Consider the following 19,257-nt stretch of genomic DNA (forward strand, 5'->3'; position numbering starts at 1 on the left):
GCTTTGGCCCTCTGCGAATGCTGAGAAAAGTTCTTCCCCTACTATCACGGGATATGAGGAAAACCATGGTCCAGGCGTTGGTTACTTCCAGACTGGTCTATGCTAATGTCCTGTTCCTAGGCCTCCCTGAGTGTTTTCTCAACCGCTTGCAGGAGGTCCAAAATGCAGCAGCAAGACTGGTACTTATGCTTAAGCCCAGGACTCATATGTCCCACACCTGAAGGCATTACACTGGCTTCCAGTGAAAAAGAGGATTATATTTAAGACTCTGTTGCTGTTTTTCAAAGCTCTTCAAGGTAGGGGCCCTAGCTATCTCAGAAAGAGAGTAACTCAGTACATGCCTGCCAGAACTCTGAGGTTATCCTCTATGGGCCTGGCCTCCATTCCTAGAATACGCCGAGCCCGATCTGGAAGAAGTTCCTTCAGATTCCGGGGAGCTCAAGCTTGGAACCTGCTCCCGGTGACCCTCATATCTGTAACTGACCTGGCTGTCTTTAAGAAACTGCTTAAAGCCTGGTTATTCCGCAACTAGGGGTGCTTGGAAAGGTAGATGGAGGCCATTAGCGCCGGGACACTCTTGCGGAGTAGCCCTCTATAAATGCCCTCATTCATTCATTCAAGGTGTCAGGCAGCGGTGTATCCTGGCCCTATTTTTACTTACCATCTATGTGAATGGCCTGGAGGCTGAGTTGCAGGGTAAACAATGTGACACTCCTTGTGCTGGGGCCCGACCATTACCAGTACTATTATAAGCAGATGATGCTGTCCTTATGTCAAAGAGAGCATTAGGGCTCCAACTGCTGCTTGATACCTTTGCAGATTTTATGGCTGCTCTGAACCTGTCAATAAATAACACAAAATCCTTTATCCTGGTTACAGGAGATAAACCATCCAAAGAAAAAAAGTCAATTTCTGCAATAACACTAAGATTAGTCATGTTCGCACCTTTAATTATCTAGGTATTCTCCTAGATGATAGGGACACCTTAGGACATTTCATTTTTTCTAAAAGGCTTATGTTAGCTCGATCATTTGAGGCTGTTATGGACTTTAGCGCTCAGGTTGGTAGGAAACCACTAAAGGCTTTGCTCCATATTTATAAAGCCTAATGTGTCTCATCTACCTGCTATTGTAGCGATATTTGCTGATATCCGGACTGAAGTGCTATTACGGTCGAAGAAAATAAATTTGCTAGACACCTTCTAGCTGTCACACAACCCACTTAAACCTACACTGTTCCTTAAGAACTTGGCCTTAAATATATCATTAACACCATAAAACCGAGACCCCTATTGTGCTGGATATCTGTTTGGTATGAAAACAAGCCAATATTGAACAGGCTGATAATTAGGGATTGTCTCTCCCTGGATAATTCGAGTATGATTTCCTGGCTGAAATATAAGAGCACGAACTGACAGCCTTGAGTTGCCCCAGCTTGATCTTTTGCCCCAGCTTGATCTTTTGCCCCGAAAGCATTGTCAAAGCTGACTACACTTGGGTAAAACAGAATTTCCCAAGGCACTGTATGGATAATAGAGAAGCGATCGATCTACAGAAACTGTCTGTCCACGCTTATTGTTTGGTTAAAACTGTCCCCTACATCAAGCCTTACTTGACCTAGGTCAACAACTTATACCACTGCCAGCTTCTTACCAGGTTTAGATTGAACCTCCTTTTGCCAATTGGTTTTCCAAAAGGCTGGGCCGAACAGGGTTCCCTCGGTCCCTGTGAGTATGACAATTTTTCTGCCCAAACCATGGCTCACTTTTTATTGTTTTGTTCACTATATACTCGTCCAAGAAGGACATATTTAATACCAATTTTAAAAGGTCTTAATTTCAGTGTTATTCCTCCTCATGTTGAGAGATGTTAAAATCTGTGTGAAAATGGGTTTTTCTTGAACTGTATTGTTAAATTACAGAAGGCCTGGGCCTAGTCTAAATCTGACCTTTACTTGGGGCGGTCACCATGACATCTCTATATATGTTTCCTGCTATCAAACTGAGCTGGTTATGCTCATCTGTTACTCCGGGCTTGGGATAAACGGTATTGTTCATCGTAAGAAGATGTACCATGTCCCCTTACCCTTTCCCTGTGAAGCGGCTGTTTTTCTTTGATAATTGCACATAATCTAGCCTGGTGAGACAGAGTTGTCCCTCCATGGCTTTCCCGGACCTTCCACCCAGGAATGCCTTCCTTCAAAAGGACAAATTCAAAATGCTCATACTGACCATGATCCGGTCTGCTCTGGACCCGGGCAACTAGGTGATATTCTTGGACTTGTAGGATGCATATTTTCATATATGCGTCCTGCAGTTCGACAGACGTTAACTGCCTTTCAAAGTGTGCCATAAGCATTCATTAGAGCCCCTTAAGTGTTGACAAAAGTGATGGCTGTGGTCGCTGCCTGTCTTCGGAGTTCAGGAGTATCCATAATATCGTACCTTGATGACTGGCAGCTGAAGGCTTGCTTACCGCAGTTAGTCATAGACCACTTCTGGGCGACAGCACAATCCTTGACTTCATTGGGGCTCACTAGAAAAAGCCAAAGATCCACCTGATTCCTTCGCAGAGGCTTCCATTCATTGGGGTGATCCTGCACTCAGTGGAGTCAGGCTTTTCCTCTGCAGCAACATCTCCAGGATATACGAGCGATGATCCGGACGATACAGGTTTGGTCCTGGGACACGGTGAGAGCGTCCCTGAGACGTCTTGGCTTCGTGCCAAGACGTCACCTATGGCAGCTGGCACATGAGTGCAATGCAATGGAAAATGAAGTTCTAGTGTGGCCAGAATAAAGGCAACCTTTCTGACACTATCTAGATCTCGGACGAGACTGCTCGAGATTAGAAGTGGAGGCTCCTCAATTGCAATTAGTCCATGGCAGGCCCAACTCCCTTCCCCATCCAGAGCTGCAGGTAATGACGAATGAGTCACTGCTGGGCTGGGGAGAGCGTCTGTGGGGAGTAGAGATCAGAGGACTTTGGTCTCTTGTGGAGGGCAGGCCGGCTCCACATAAATCTGCTGTAGCTGTGGGCCATTCTTCCTGGTCTGAAGGCCTTCGTGCTGTCTATCCAGGGAGACTGGTGCAGGTTCACATGGACAAAACCACTACTGCATGGTACTGCAACAAGCTGAGTTTGACCAGGTTTTCAGGGGATGTCTAATCTTCCCTGATAGACATCCGCACATGTTTCCACCTGAGACATTTGTGATGCCACAATGGGACCTAAGCTTAGTCTTGACATTTCTTATGTATTACACTTTGAGCCTGTGCAAAGCTGCTCACTGCCTCTCGTGACCTTGAAGACTGTCCTCCTCATTGGGATTACGTCTGTAGCATGACTGAACTTAAGGCACTTTGAGTACAACCACTCTTCATCACCTTTTTCCTGGAAAAATTGGTGCTGAGGACACAGAACGGCCTTCCGGCAAAATTTGTGACTCCCAGACATGCTGGTTAATCCATCAATTTTCCCACGTTCTTTGTACACTCTTAACCATCAAAAGAGGTGGAGATGCTCTATCGGTTGGACCTCAAAAGAGGTTTAAGAGTTTACCTTGATGATACTAAGGTCCATCGAGTGAATGATCAGCTTTTTGTGGTATTCTCTGAAGCCTAAGAAAGCGAAGACAGTGCAGTAGAGGTGCTTATCAAGGTGGATAGTCTTCTGCATTGAGGTTTGCTATGCACTGGCCAAGAAGCAGCCTCCGGAATGTGTGTGAGCCCGCTAAGGCTGCTACCACGGCATTCACACACATAGTGCCTGCCCTTGACATTTGTCAGGCTGCAATGTGGGCCTCAGTGCATATGTTCACAGAGCACTACTGCCTTAACAGCCAGGTCAATGGAACGTACACTTTGCCTGTTTGATTCTGCAAGACTTTTTGGTTTGAGTTCACGCCGCTGATCTGGTGAGCTGCTGCTTTGGTATCTACTCTAAGGTCAGACATCTATTAGAAGTATCCATCAGTTACTTACCTTCTGTACCACGTTTTCTGGTGGATGCTCTACCTAATCGCAGATTCCTCACTGCCTGTTCTGTGTAGTGGTCTCTTTTTAACATCTGAAAAGGTCCCACGATAGTATTTAGCACACTGTAGCCAAAAATTGTTCATGCTCCCCCCTGAGATTTACAAGTCTATAATGCATACGACACTATATATATATATATATATATATATATATATATATATATATATATATATATATATATATATATTTATATTAATGTACACACACAAAGTAATATACACACACAAAGTTACCCGCAAAAGGATGGTACCGCTTTTGAATATTTATTGGAGGGTGCCGCAGAGTCTCAGTATTGCCGCCCAGACGCGTTTCATACTCATACACTTCTTCAATGGGCTTTGGCTTGACGGCTGAAGAGTAGCAGTTTAAATGCACCTATGATCGTTACGCGACCTGCCCCGGTGGGCACGGCCTGCTGGTATCTGAAGTGCATAGTTCTTACTTCAGTGAGTTGCCATTATAATCCGTCACCATTCTCGATTAAAGTGTTACCGCATGCCAGCTCCCCCAGGTGGGGGATATATTTATATATATATATATATATATATATATATATATGTGTGTGTATATATCGGTTTGTCCATAGCCTGATGTAACCTGTGCAATAAACGAGAGAACCCCCATGATGACGAGTGCTTTCTCCTTAAACCTGTTATTTAATTTATTTTATACATTGAAGTTTGAAATGTATATGTTTGGAAAACAGACTAATGTAATTCTGAATAGTGTGTCTTCACTTTTTAAAAGTCACATGGTGTAAAAATATAGTGAAAAAAATGTAACCAATGGAATACCTTATAGTATTTAAGGGGCACATTTTATCCAACTGACTGTCTGTGAGCAAGGGCGGATGCCCGAAACGCGTCAGATTGGTGAAACTCGGCTGTAAATAAACCAACAACAATTGTGCCTTACCTGGATTTGCGTGGTTTCCATTCTTCGTCACTACGGATTTTTTGGAGATTACAAGTGTGAGATATATATATGTATATATCTGTTTGTCCATAGCCTGATGTAACCTGTGCAATAAACGAGAGAACCCCCATGATGACTAGTGCTTTCTCCTTAATCAGATTTGGTTGGGGATTATTTCTTATATGTGTATATATATATATATATATAGTGTGTGTGTATATATATATATATATATATTCACATGACCACTTACAACAACTTCAGTCTTTTTATACACGTCGGAAATGACGTGATGTGTAAAGGAAATAGAAAACAGTGAAATGTTTATAATACAGTGCAAAGGTGACAATTCAAAAAATTACATTAAAAACACATTATGTAATTTATAATTTGGGTTCAATCAAATTGTACACTTTGAATCAGTGACTCAGTGGGACAAAAAATGCTTAATACCTGTCATTTTGCCAATTCAATTGTTCGGAATGACTGTAAAAGTGCTACATTTATAATACATTATGAGAAATCAGGATATAGTACCATACAAGTGGTTAATTCATTGAAAAACCTTTTTTCCTATCATACCATACTGATCATTGATTTAACTCCCATTGGTATTGGGTAATTGTGGGAGTACTGCACATTATATTTGATTTCTAAAACAGTTGTGGTATAGTACCAAATAAGTGATTAATTTTAGTTTAAAATGCCACAAAACATATGATAATCACGGATGAAGATGCTGACATTTAAAACGAACGATCTGATATCTAAATAATAGACAAAATTAGAAGGTTACAAAATAATTGTATATATTGATTGATTCATGCTCTATAGTTAGTTTGCTTTCAATGGAAAAAATATATATAGCTCATTGTTTAGCATTTTAAACATGTTCGTTAATCACACTAAAAAGTAGTTTATTCTGGGACTTTTAATTCTGAAGCATTAGGTATCACTATCAAATAAGGATAAGCAAAATTTATAAAAGGAGGGGTGATCGTTACGTAGAACATCGCCGGACTCCGGTGCTCTTAAGTTAGCTATGGCTAATTCTGGAAACATACAGCACTCTTCGTTAATGTCTATTTCCTGTAGTCAAACAATGACATAAAAACATTACTTAGACATTTTCTTAATATTTGCATGTTTGTATAACACTTGAATAAGCATATTTTTGTACCTTACTAATCTTAGATAGTAGTTAAACCTATGAATTGCATAATGTACTTATAAAAGACCTAAATACTGACCCTAAGGGCTGGGTGGCTGAGGGCTTAATCGTAATTAAAGGTGTGAGTGTAACTCCTCATCATTATTCATCCCCTGAGGAAACGTGGACCCTGCTTTTAAGGTGAATAATGATTCCATCCTTCTTAGAGTGGAGATGCGGTCACTGCCTCTGGGATGCTTCTGTACTGAGTCTAGGCCAATATATTTGGCCTTGGTCCAGTCACTCTAATGTGTCTCCTGAAAATGTTTAGCTGTCCTGTATGTTCGGTCATTATTGGAAATGGCCCTCCAATGTTCCAGGATACGTTTCTTCACTGGAAACGTTGTTGAGCCGATGTACCATTTGCCGCACAGACATGTGACAGCATAAACTACGAAATCTGTGTTGCAGTTGATTAACTTGGGCACTCGCCATTTTTGGTTTGTTCATTTCAATATCATCTCTTTTATGTTATCACTGTGCTTGCAGGCCTTACATCGTCCACACTTAAAGAAACCTTTTCTTTGTGTCAGCCAGTTCGTGTTGTTAGATGGAAGATGGCTGTGCACTAACATTTCTCTAAGTAATACATTCTTTTGATAAGTAATGGACGGTGTCTCTCCTACTTTATCTCTTAAAATGGGATCTTGTTTTAATATGTCCCATCTTTTTTTGAGAACCTTTCTCAGATCATTAGCCTGAATGCTGAATTTGGTGATGAATGTAATGGGATCGCTGTTGTATTTCCCTTCCTTATTCTTTTTCTTGAGTGGGTTGAAAAGAGCTTCTGCTCTGCTAATCTTGAAGATCCTTTGTTCAGCTTGTTTAATATATATGTATATATATGATATGTCTAAACTGTGTTGATAATTTGCATTGTTACTTAATTGGACAAACAAAATTGAGCAACCCCTATGTTCTAGATATGGTTTAACAATATCTGATTATGCTATATTAAACTATTCATTTTTTTTCTTCATTTTTGTCTAGATTTTACACATTTTGAAACCATGATTCTGTTTATAGTTGATGTCTTAGTTTCATTTGCTTTTGTTGCAGCCACGAGCAGTAGCTGGATTTCGGGGAACAGTACGGTACGCATCTGTCAACGCTCATAGGAACCGAGTAAGTACCTGTCTCTTGCATTACAGCAAGCTAAATTTTGTCATTGTTCGGCACTGTGTAATCCTGCTGACTTTTAAAAGCTCTTGCCATTGTACTGTAATCACCTTTTACCAATTGCAAGAACATCAAATACAGTAACAGGTCTTGCTAACAAACCTTGTAGCCTGCAGTGTTTCATACCTTAGATCTCATACCCATATCGTGAAATAATGTTTGAATAAAATCTAGTGTTATAAATATATGGTGGTATATGCTAGCATAGCAGCCACTATGTCGACCCTTAAAAAAAGAAGGGTGCTTTTTCCGACATTGTTGTCAGTTAGGTTTTTATAAAACCACAAAGCAATATAAATAATCGCTACACAGTGTAAGAGGATATATTTTTAGCAGAAAATTGGAAATAGGCATTTTTCTTTGCTAAAGACATAGCAGACATAAGGCATAGCAACTCATCTGTAAATGACTGTAAGCTTATGCTAGAACATTTGCTATGGTATACTGCATTACAACCACCCTATTCTTCCTCAATGACTTCATAGGCTTAGCATGGCATTGCATAAAGCTGTGCTATGTTATGAGTACCTCATCCTTAGGCATCTTCGTAAGCTTATCACGTAATGTGGGCTATTCTCCCGCCACCCCATCTCCAAATGAGCTTATTAAGATAGAACTTGAGCTATTTTACATTATACTATAACCACTCCCAAGCAACCTCATAGGCTTATCATGACTTGACAAGGTCTATGTTATGTTAAGAGCACTCTGAAGGGGCATCCCCAAGGTTGGAGGAGACTACAACTGTGTGTCCAAATGTTTTCCTGAAGAGATCATATTTACCCCCTCACGATCCTCTAGTGGTGCAAGGACACTAAGGGAGTCAACTGACCACTGGGAGTTGGCTAATGCCTTGCGTGGTTAGTATCTAGATAGGGGACTTTTCCTTTTTCCCCTGGTACACTGACAGAATGCAATCGCTTTTCTTTTTTCAGTACAGAGCGGAATATGTAGGGGAGGAACAATGTGCTTACACAGGGACTGTGAGAGAAAGTGGAGGGGCCGAAGCTTTTATCTGTACTACTGTGGTGGCTCTATCTGGCCTATCTGCCTTTTTCTCCATCAAACACACACACAGAGTGCCTTCAAGGAATCCCCCACTAGAAACACCGCTGAGACCTGTTGTTGCAAAACTTGAATTATTGTGATAGACACTCAAAACAGCATAGAGCTAGGGGACATGGTATGTTTGGAGTGAAATCACAGATCCAAAGGAGGCCTAAATCTGTGGCAGATACAGCTGAACATTCTGCCAGCCAGTCCAGTGAAGTGCAAGGCGGAGCCAAGAGGAGAAGAAAGAAGATGAACCGGACCAGCCTCAGGAGGAAGACTAGCAGGCATTATGCTTAGCCGGAAAGAGAGAGAGCACTGATGATGGGGACGCCACTTATCAGGAAGGCGAGCTCAGCCCTGAATTATGATTGGTATACCAAACATTCAGAAGTGCTCACAGATGAGCATAACTCAATGTTAGAGGAACTGCTGCCTGTGATCCTGAAGATGGCAAAAAATGGGGTTGGATTGGTCATGTGTAGGTTTCATTGAATGGGCCTGTGCTAGTGATACTTCCCTCTCAGCTCTGCGAGAAACAGTATGATACTCCAAATGATGTGGGAGACATCACAGTAGATGCAGGGGCTGCGAATAGAGGGCCTCTGGCTGGGGGCTCTCCCTCACTTTTGTTTGTACATTGGCTCTTTTTATGGTATGTTAGTGGCTTTGGGCAGGAAGATGCTCCTGACCTTTCCAAGGAGGGGAGTAATGGGGATTGCTCTAAGGGGAGCCTAGCCACTGAAAGCTGTTGAAAGTAGGTGAGTGCTAGGGGGGCATGCGGGTGTGGGGAGGGTGACTGACACTTTGCATCTGCTGATAAGAAAGAAAGACTGGATTAGTAACAGAATATCTAACCAGGCACACACTAGCACTTATCAAGGGCAAAGGCCAGGAACAGTAGAAAGTATGTTACCTGGAATGTTAGGCGATTGAATAATGCTGCTAAGCATTACAGGTTACATTCCTATTCAAAGAAGAATAGTGCTCACTTTGCCTTGTTGCAGAATAAGCTCATGTAGAAGTGAAGGGTACACCTGGTGAGTTTTCCTGATTCTCTCCTAAGTAGGAGCAGATTTGGGACAGTCTTGATGGATATGGGGATTTAGTTTCAGATCCTGCATGCATAGATGGAAAAGTTAGGAGATAGGGGGTCATCTTCTGTGGTCAAGAGGTCATCATCTGGGAGGTGTAAGGTAGTGGGCTCTGTGCTGCAGAATGATCTGTAGCCAAAGTGGCAGTTGAGAAGGAGATGGTGAAAATGGAGGTCATCTTGGAGTTGAATATAGACTGCTTTTTCAGTGATCTTGCAAATTAATGGTAGATAAGTGATCAGCCGTAGTTGGCAAGGTCATTAGGGTCTAGTGTAGGTTTCTTTAGGAGCGTGAGGATCTGGCCTGTCTTGAGAGCTTCTGGGAAAATGTTTTATCAATATCAATATCAATAATACTTTATTTCGACCTGTTTCGGCCATAAAAGCAGCATTTAAAACCCAGTACATTAAAATACACAATAAAAACTTCATCAGTTAAAAATAATTTTTACAGCTAGCACCCCAAGTTAGTCTAGGCACTGTTTCGAATGAAAAAACTCCTTTTTATCCAGAATGCATGGAGATACTTAGAAAGTGCAAACACAATGTAAGCTGCTGTGTTAGATTTAAAAACTCTAAGTGCATCTGCATATTTGCGGAAGCCCAGGTTCCTACATACAGGTATAATCCAGTGCTTCCGGGCTCTGCTGTACATGGGACAGAAGAAAAGGATGTGACATTCATTCTCTAAATCCGTGCCGCAGCCTGGGCATTTGGAAACCCCGGAGCTAGACCACTTGTTTGTGAAGCATGCAAGGGGGAGGCAGCCAAACCTCCATTGGATGTATAACTTTCTGGCCAGTACAGGATAAATTACATTTAAATAATCCTCAAAGGAGTATACAGATTTAAACTCTAGAAATGAGTTTACCATAGGACCAATGCGTGAGTTATGCAACCATACACTAGTGCATCTAGCTCTATGTGACTGGGTGAGCTGTTTCCCTGAGATCTCACTGCAGGCAATCGCTGGTTGATGCCACATATCCACAAGACCCATTAACGTTAATTCCTGTTTGACATAGGAGAGCCAGGGGATGTGCACAGCTTGGCTCATATTTAATACTTCCTGCAGTTCAGTTCTATATTGTGTGAGTTCGGGGGTTAGCCATAATCTCCTCCAGAATCTAAGGGGTTTTATAGACAGTTCCTCCTGGATTGGGAGTAAGCCCAGATCAAGCCGAAGAGGAATAAGGGGGGTACTTTGTGGAAGCATTAGCAGCTGCCTCAAGAATCTATTCTCCGCTTTGGTTAATTCGGGACTCACAACGTACCCCCATAGTTCCCCCCATACAGGGCCGCTGATCTTGCCCTGGATTTATAGATTTCTAAACCTGGGCTTATGGGCCTGTATGATGAGGCATTGTTCATTTTCAATATTCCACCCACTATTTGAGTCAATTTAAGCTGGGATTTTAGGAGATGAGGCACCCAGGAAAGGTTTTCGCTCAGCGTGACACCTAGGTATTGAAAGGTCTGCACTCTCTCAAGCGAAACTGTATCCAATATAGGAGGGGGTCTGGTGCGTCGTGGGGGATTAAAAATCATGAATTTGGTTTTGTCTACGTTGATTTGTAGACCATGATCAATACAAAATTCATGAAACCCAACCAATGTGCGCTGTATCCCCATGGGTGACTTAGCTAATAAAAGAGTATCGTCGGCAAACATTATTGCCGCGATTTTCTTACCTGCCAGCCTGGGTGCATCGTTGTTTGGTAATGCATCCAGTCGAGAAATCAACCCATTCACGTATAGGCAAAACAAGGTGGGGGCAAGGACACACCCTTGCCTAACTCCCTTGTCTACCGGGAACCTTGCGGACAAGACTCCTCCCCTCGCACACCTGACCTGTGCAAAATTTTGTGTATGCAATCTCACTAATATGTTCAACAGAGCATTAGGTATTCCCAGGTCCCGAAGAACAGCCCACAATTTCCCCCTAGGCACGGTGTCAAATGCTGAACGGAGATCAACGAACACCATATAGAGGCTGCCACCCTCTATAGTGACGGTCTTCCAGTATAGCATAGCTAGGCGGAATAGCTGATCCGTGGTGGATGTTTTACTCCTAAAGCCAGCCTGATAGGGTGACAAAATATAATTCTCATTGATCCACTCTTGCAGACGATCTAAAATAAGTCGCGCAAATATTTTTTGGGGGACATCAATGAGACTGATAGGTCTGTAATTTGCTGGGAGCAGAGGTGACCCCTTTTTGTAGATAGGTATAATCTCTGCACCCAGCCACGACCCAGGAACTTCTGCGCCTCGCAGGATATTATTAAATAGAGCGCACAGATACGGTGCCCAACTCAGGGGCTGGTCCTTAAACATGTCACCTGGAAGTTTATCTAAACCTGGGGCTTTGCCCCACATCAGTTTTCCCAGGGCAAGGGTAATATCATCGTGGGTGAAGGCCAGAGTCTCAACCTCATCATCTCCAGGTATAAGGGGATGAAAATGCAGAACATCTAAGTCGGAGGATCCTGCATAGAGAGACTTAAAATGGGATTCCCAAACTCCTGGGTCTAGGTTTACTTCTATTGCATTGCGGGGTTCAGCAGTCCCATTATTTACGATTGCCCAGAATCTCCGCGATTCCTTACTAGTAAGTGCGGAGGCAAGATCGTGCCAGCGCTCCCAGTCCCAGGCAATTTTTGCCTGTTCCATTACTTCCTTGTAGGAGCGTCTGAGGGCCCGAATAGTTGAACTATCCGTACCATCCTTAATTGCATTTACCAGATTGGTTTTTGACTTCCTGCACGCAGCATTATACCAGGAGGAAGGGCGGGGCACCATAGGTTTATTGGAGGTTACAGCTGGATTAAAAATATCGGCTAACGTGTCCACCAGGTCCTGATGGAGATCAAGCAAGTTCACAGAGGGAACAGAATGCTCTTCCGCGATCAGGATGTCCCTTGCCATGGTGAGGAAGGGGAGAATAGTTAAATATAATCTAGGGAGGGCATCCCTCTTATCTTGCAGTTTCGCCCATTTGACACGCCGCCTGTTATTGGATAAAACAAGGCCAGGGTCAGTTGGCAGTTCGGGTTGTCGCTTTGAAACGAGAGGAGATATCATCTTTAGCACCAGAGCGTTATGATCGCTATCAGTCCTGGACAGTACCTCCAGATCCACGATCTTTGGCCAAAGCCTGGTCTCGACCATGACATAGTCTAGATGAGATTCGTGATCTTTTTTATTGTACGTACATCTAGACGGAATGTCCGAGGGTTTCCTGCCGTTGACCGCCCTAACTGAATTGTGAAGGGTAAGAGACATAATCTGTGTAGCTAGTGGGGACCACGCCTTAGCAGGAGCAGAGTTGCAGGGAGGAATTCCCCAGAACTCATCCTCTTCCAACAGGGCTCCCTCATACATCCCTGGTAGGGGCTCATAATGGCAGTTGAAATCACCTGCAATTATAAACTGGATTTCCCGATTCAAAGAGTCGAGAAAAGCTGAAAGTTCTCTGATGGTGTGAGATTCCCTAGCCAGTGCTATGGGGCGGGAGTAAACATTGATTAGGGCTAGTTTAAAAGAGGATTGCCATGTCAGTAAGACACATAGAATGTCAGCTGAATTGGTCTCAATTAATTCTGCTTTGCAACCCAGGTGGATACCAACCCACGTAGACAGGCCGCCAGACGGCCTCCCAATGCCTCCCCAACGTGCCATGGTATTAAAGGCCACAAACCCCAGTCTGTGGGCTCCCTCCCTAGCCCAGGTCTCTTGAAATAGAATCACATCGTAGGTGTCTACAAAGGAGCCCCATTCAGGGCACTTAAGTTTGGTGCTTATTCCCGCCACGTTCCAGGATGTTATGGTCATGTGCTGGACGTGACTATAGGGTAGAGATAGAAAGACAGTCGAATGGGGTAAACTCTCCGATGGATTGGATTCAATGGGGTCCTCAGGAGCAATGGTGTCATTGACTAAATTTTCTGTAGGGTGTTGCTCACTGAGACTGCAACCAATACTCTCTAGGGAGTGACCAGAGCTGATCCCTCCAGGGGGAGAAGGTGCCTCCCTACTACAGGGAAGCATATTGCCTTCATGAATTGACTCAATCTGGTGGGGAGCCTGAGTCCCGTCTAACGACCTAATCAGTCAGTCCACCTGATCTAACTGGCTATACCTGTTGTAAGGGGGGATAAAAGTGCGGGACAAGGTATGAGCTTCTCGCCTTGATTGCCCAACACGCCCCCTTCGGGAATGGGGTACGAGGGACCATTTGGTTTCTTGGCTTATCGCAGATTGGCTAGGATAGAAGGAAGAAAGTGGGCATGTTGCGATTTTAGTTTCAAGGTGGGAGAATCCCCCCCTGCAAATGTACTCCACTGTTTTGGGGTCCCTAAAATTGACTAAGACACAGTCACCTTGTATAGTTTTGGGGGTATGCCCTATCCAGCCCACCCTTCTGACCATAATAATCTCACTGTTGACATGGGGGGGCAAAGGCCTGTGGGTACACAGCCATTGCATCGTCTTATTCTTTAGGGAGATGTAGTCTTCTGTGGTAGCTTCATTTATTTCTGGGACACCTGTGAGAACGACCACAAGGGGGCAAGATTCGGGAGGTAAATCAATTGACAGTATAGGCCCAGGTACCTCTCCCAGATCTCCCCTTCTTGACGAACTTCCACTGACACTGCCTTTTGCCACCAGAGCAGATGCTGTAATAATAGGAGCAGGTAGTTGGGTGTTAATGGCCCTGTCTTCAGTTTGGAGGGGTGCTGGGTTAACAATATGGGCAGAAGCTGCCTGATCTGTTGTAGGGTGGTTAGACAGTTGCTGAGTGTTTGGATTATTTAAGGGTGCAGCTGGGGTTATCCCATCCGGCCTGTTGTTGTGGTTGCATTTGCAGGAGCATTGCAATTGTGTGTTATTATGGACATTTCCTTGTGCTCCATTGATAAGAATCTCAAGCTGTGCCAGGTGAGTTGTTATCCTATCTAACCTGATAAGAATGGGATCGAGTAGGGTGTGCAACAATGAGTTAAGTTGCAGCAGTGTTACAACCCCTTCAGTTTGTGGCGGGATGTTGGATGGAGCGCTTGCATCGACCATAACAGTGGGGGCAACTGGGTGCGGGGTGCATGACTCAAGATCTTCACTTAACCTGATAGAAACTTCAGTGGTTAGATTATCCCGGCGCTTTGAGGTTTTCTTACCCCCGGAATGAGTTCTCTTCCCACTAGGAGCTTTAGATTTAGATTTATTCTTCGAGGGCACTATCAGAGTTTTATCCTTCTTGTTACGCAGGATAGGGCCTGAGCACGGCGGTGGAGGGGATCTAGTTTTCGGTGATGTTATTAGTTCATCGCAACTCATGGTGTCACTTTGTGGAGTGTCATCTATAAATTGGGTCAGTGGGAGTGCAGATGATTTGGCGCCTGTACAGTTAGGAGTACCCTCAATGGCTCGGGGAGTACAAACAGAGGCCAAAGGACCCAGAGAAGAGCGTCTGGCCTGAGCAAGTTCTTGCGAAACCCTACGTTCCATAAGAACTATGCCCTGGTCTATCACTGAGTTAGCTCTGATGATGAAATTATCTAAGGTGCCCGTGAGGTTATCATTGCGAGCAGGAATCCTGCCCGTTTTGGAGGCCATTGCGCTAAGCTCAGAATATGGGGGAAACAATTGCGTTGGAACGTTAGAGCACCCGCAACAATGTCAAGCAATGCCTAACACCCACTGTGCCCGCTGAACTCTATCAACCCACAAGCGATGCAACAATATGAATGTAAAGCCCAGTTCAAACCTGCACCCAAGTCCGTGGATGAAAGGGACGTGGCCCGGTCCGGACTCTTGCGGGCTCGAACGGGCTACAACGGGCCCGCCCTTGGCCCGGGCTTCGCCCGCGCTGCGATCCGCGCTGCGGAAAGACTAAGCCGTGAATAAATAATGATGAGGGGGGCGGGGCTATAGGAAGAGGAGCAGGTGAGCCGAGTTAGCGGAGCGCAATGCTCCAAGGTCCTCGCAGTCCCGTCTTCTAGGCAATCCAAGGCCCCCACAGGCAGCGTAGCGTCCAGGGCACAGGGAGCGTGAAAGAAACCCAACCTGCAACACACCAGCCAAGGTTTTAAATGTTGATGAGGAGGCCTGCGAGCGGCTCCCGCGCAGCGGGGGCCTCGAGGCGTGGCGTGGGTGGAGAGGCCAGCGGGAAGAGGAGCAGGTGAGCCGAGTTAGCGGAGCGCAATGCTCCAAGGTCCTCGCAGTCCCGTCTTCTAGGCAATCCAAGGCCCCCACAAGCAGCGTAGCGTCCAGGGCACAGGGAGCGTGAAAGAAACCCAACCTGCAACACACCAGCCAAGGTTTTAAATGTTGATGAGGAGGCCTGCGAGCGGCTCCCGCGCAGCGGGGGCCGCGAGGCGTGGCGTGGGTGGAGAGGCCAGCGGGAAGAGGAGCAGGTGAGCCGAGTTAGCGGAGCGCAATGCTCCAAGGTCCTCGCAGTCCCGTCTTCTAGGCAATCCAAGGCCCCCACAAGCAGCGTAGCGTCCAGGGCACAGGGAGCGTGAAGAAAAATGTTTTGAAAATGCTTTGAGAGATGGAGGCAGGTAACAATGGTGAGAAGATGTGAAAGATCAGCTTAGTGAGAAATGTGATGAAGAATGAAGGCGAGACATAATCTGCATAAGAAAAGGCTTTGATGAAGAAATTTGTGAAATCTGCAAAAGATAGGGTTTTGAAGGCTGACTGGTGCTGAATTCTCCGGGGAGGGGTGGGTGTAAGTGATAAAGCAGGGTTGATGTTGTTAATGTGCTGTGGGATCGTCTGTACTTTTTCGCTGAAGAAGAGGTTGAAGAAAATGGCATTTGTGGAGTGAGAAATAGGTCGGTCTGGCAAGGGGGTTGAAGAAGTGCTTGATTGTCTTGAAAAACAGTCTGCTTCAATTGGTGGTTTAATTGATGGTGTTGGTTATTACTTAGATTTTGCTGGTGCGCTGAGCTGTCTAAGCTAGGGACTTCAGTCTCATGAGGTCATCGAGAGTTCTGTTTTTCTTTCATTTTCATTCCTGTGCACTGATGGATGGATAGATGGATTCCTGTTCATGGAAGGCCGTTAGAATATCAAGGTGCTGAAGGCTTTGGCTTGCATTTCTGTGTTTTAATTAGGATGTGGATATTCACGTTTTCCACAACAAGTGTTGAAGTTGTGTAGAAGGGTGTTGGAGTAATTGCCTATGGATGAGTCTTTCAATGATCTGAAGGTTTGGTCTTCTCTTTTGTGTGCTTACCACAATCATGAATATTGTGAATATCATGAATCACCTATGTAAAACTCTGTCTGATTATAAACCACTTGTGTTGCCACCACAACGTGGAAGGGTTAACACAGCCATCCCAACACTGGCGGATGAGGACTGTAGTGCTGGAACACCCTAGATACAGGGAAAAGATATGTGAGGGAATTAAAAATTATTTTGCAGAGAACAGGGGTACAGTGTGTTGCAGAATTGAGGAATGGGAGGCGTTTAAGGTGGTGATATGGGGCCGATGTAATTCTACTGCTCCTGTTGTGTGATTGGCACTGAAAGGGAATCTTACTGTACTAGAAAATTAGATTAAGGGCCTGACGAGGGCACCAACAAGAACCCCCTCCAACACTGATAGCTTCATGCTGCTAAAATGAAGGATGAGAAAGTTCAAGATACACTGTGCAAGGTTGACTACAAGCAACTTGAACAGGCAACACACTTAGAGTTGGCTAACATTGGAGCACCTGGAACGTCAATACAAAATTAACGAGGAGAAGTAGTACACTCCCACGTAGAGTTAACCATTTATTTACTCATTTCTTTGCAACTCTGTATAAATTGGGAACTCGTGTACGAAGCGGAAACAGGGGGTTATTTTGAGAATACCCACCTACAGAACCAGGAACTGATAGTCTGCCACGAAAATGTAACTTGACATTAATGGATTTACTGACCAGCCACCTGACCACAATGTATGAGGAGGTCAGAATGCAGAAAGCTTCCATAAACATTTTGTCTGCCTACCGTAGTTTCACTCCCGAACCCAAGGCCTGACCAGCTACAAAGATATTCATACAGGCTGTTGGACATGCTAAACACGGACTATAAAATTTTGAGTACGATACCGGCTGTCTAATAGCCAGAATAGTAGCTGATATAGCACATTCCACTCACAATGGATTAAGTGTATAGACTCACACCTGCTGAGCACCAGAATACCCTCCGGGGTGATAGGGTGCTCTATAAATCTGTGTAACATAACATGATGAAGGACCTCCTTGAACACTAGTAGACTGTTTCAAATACTGGGAGACTGGGAGGGCCAAGGTGATCTACCGGCATTTGTTGCCAGTGACTGAGAGAAAGTGTTTCATACAATGATTTGACATACCTCTTGACTTAGGTGAAGTGACTCGACATGAGACTGCATTATTTGCATAATTTTGTGGATGTCTTTACTATAAACAGGCAAGTAACATGATATTGTATATATGAGCCATTGAGAGGGGGACCAGGTTGGGATGCCCTCTCTCCCAGTTACTGTTCTCAATCCTAATGGATCTTTTAGTGAGCATATTCCAAAGTCTGGGAGACAGGGTAGGACTGAGAGAATCAGGACCCACACATAGCATTTCATTTTATGCAGACGATCTATTGATCCACTTAGAGGATATCGGTCCAGGGATGAAACAAGTAATAGAAACGATGAGGCAGTGTGGCGTGGTCTGAACAGAGAGTGAAATCGTTTATCTTCCTGTTAAGACATATAGACAGGGATCGCAGAACAGGACTGCCATATACAGCATTAGCATGGAAATTCAACACATTTAGATACCGAGGAGTGAATGTGTACAGGAAAGAACCCACTAAGTGATAGCCGGAAATGTGAGAGACTAAAGTAGAGGGTTTGGAGTAATATTGTCTTTTGGAAGAAGTTACTGCTGTCGGCAGTGGGCAGGATTGGACAGTTAAAGATTGTGTCTGTGCTGCAGCTGCTCTATTATCTTGCAACAATTCCTCTATCCTTCCTGACCGCGCTTGTCTGGTACCTGAACTCCGTTCTCACTGACATTATCTTGAGCCAGGGGTGTCGTAGGGTCAAGTATGATGCCGAAGTGCAGACTCTTCTTAAAGAAATGGGTGGAATGGCTGCCCCACAGAACATTATGGAATAGTAAGCACAGGTGTGAGAGATACTGTAGGCAAAATTTAGCTAGGACAGATCACTAAAGAAGACAAAAATGTAAATGCCATTTGACCCCCTACTGGAATTAAGTGTTATTGGAGCCTCCTAAAACAAACGAGAAGAAAATCTTGGTGAATAATGGAGTAAATGGAACTCTAATATGGGTAGTAAGAGAGAGGGAGTGGGAGGGCAGTGCTGGCTTTTACACCTCCTGGAATATTACCATGTATATTGAACTTATTGGATGCCCAAAAAACGGTGTAAAATGTATCAGACTGCTCACGCATGCTTCAGTTGGCAGGAGCAGGAGATCTTTCACTTGGTGTGGGTCTGCTCAGTGATGGCCAGGTAGTGGACATCTGTAACCTCTGATCTGACAACTAGAATAACAGGAATTTTTCACCAAATAGTTTGTCTCCTGAGACTGAGGGGTACGACGTGGAAAAAGAAGCCCCATTGTAGGTTCATAGTCTTAACCTTGCTATTGGCCAAATGGCTGATCGCCACCCACTGAAAATCAAGCTGAGCTCCCGCCCACGCCCGATGGTTAGAAGAGGTAGACAATGTTGCAATGAAAAGTAAGGCAGAGCTGCAACAGAAGCGGG

At 44.4% G+C, this 19,257-nt stretch overlaps 1 protein-coding gene across 3 annotated transcripts in view; it reads left to right on the forward strand.

The window, feature by feature from the left end:
* TTBK2 (tau tubulin kinase 2) overlaps positions 1-19,257 on the forward strand; it is a 536,541-nt gene that overhangs the window by 336,563 nt on the left and 180,721 nt on the right. For all 3 annotated transcript variants that reach the window (XM_085627231.1, XM_085627232.1, XM_085627233.1), the window contains exon 8: positions 7,220-7,285. In XM_085627231.1, the coding sequence (XP_085483357.1) occupies positions 7,220-7,285 (66 nt within the window). The remainder of the gene's footprint in view (positions 1-7,219; positions 7,286-19,257) is intronic.

This window comes from Triturus cristatus, chromosome 9 (genome assembly GCF_964204655.1).
Source record: "Triturus cristatus chromosome 9, aTriCri1.1, whole genome shotgun sequence".
In the NCBI taxonomy this organism is placed as follows: Eukaryota; Metazoa; Chordata; class Amphibia; order Caudata; family Salamandridae; genus Triturus; species Triturus cristatus.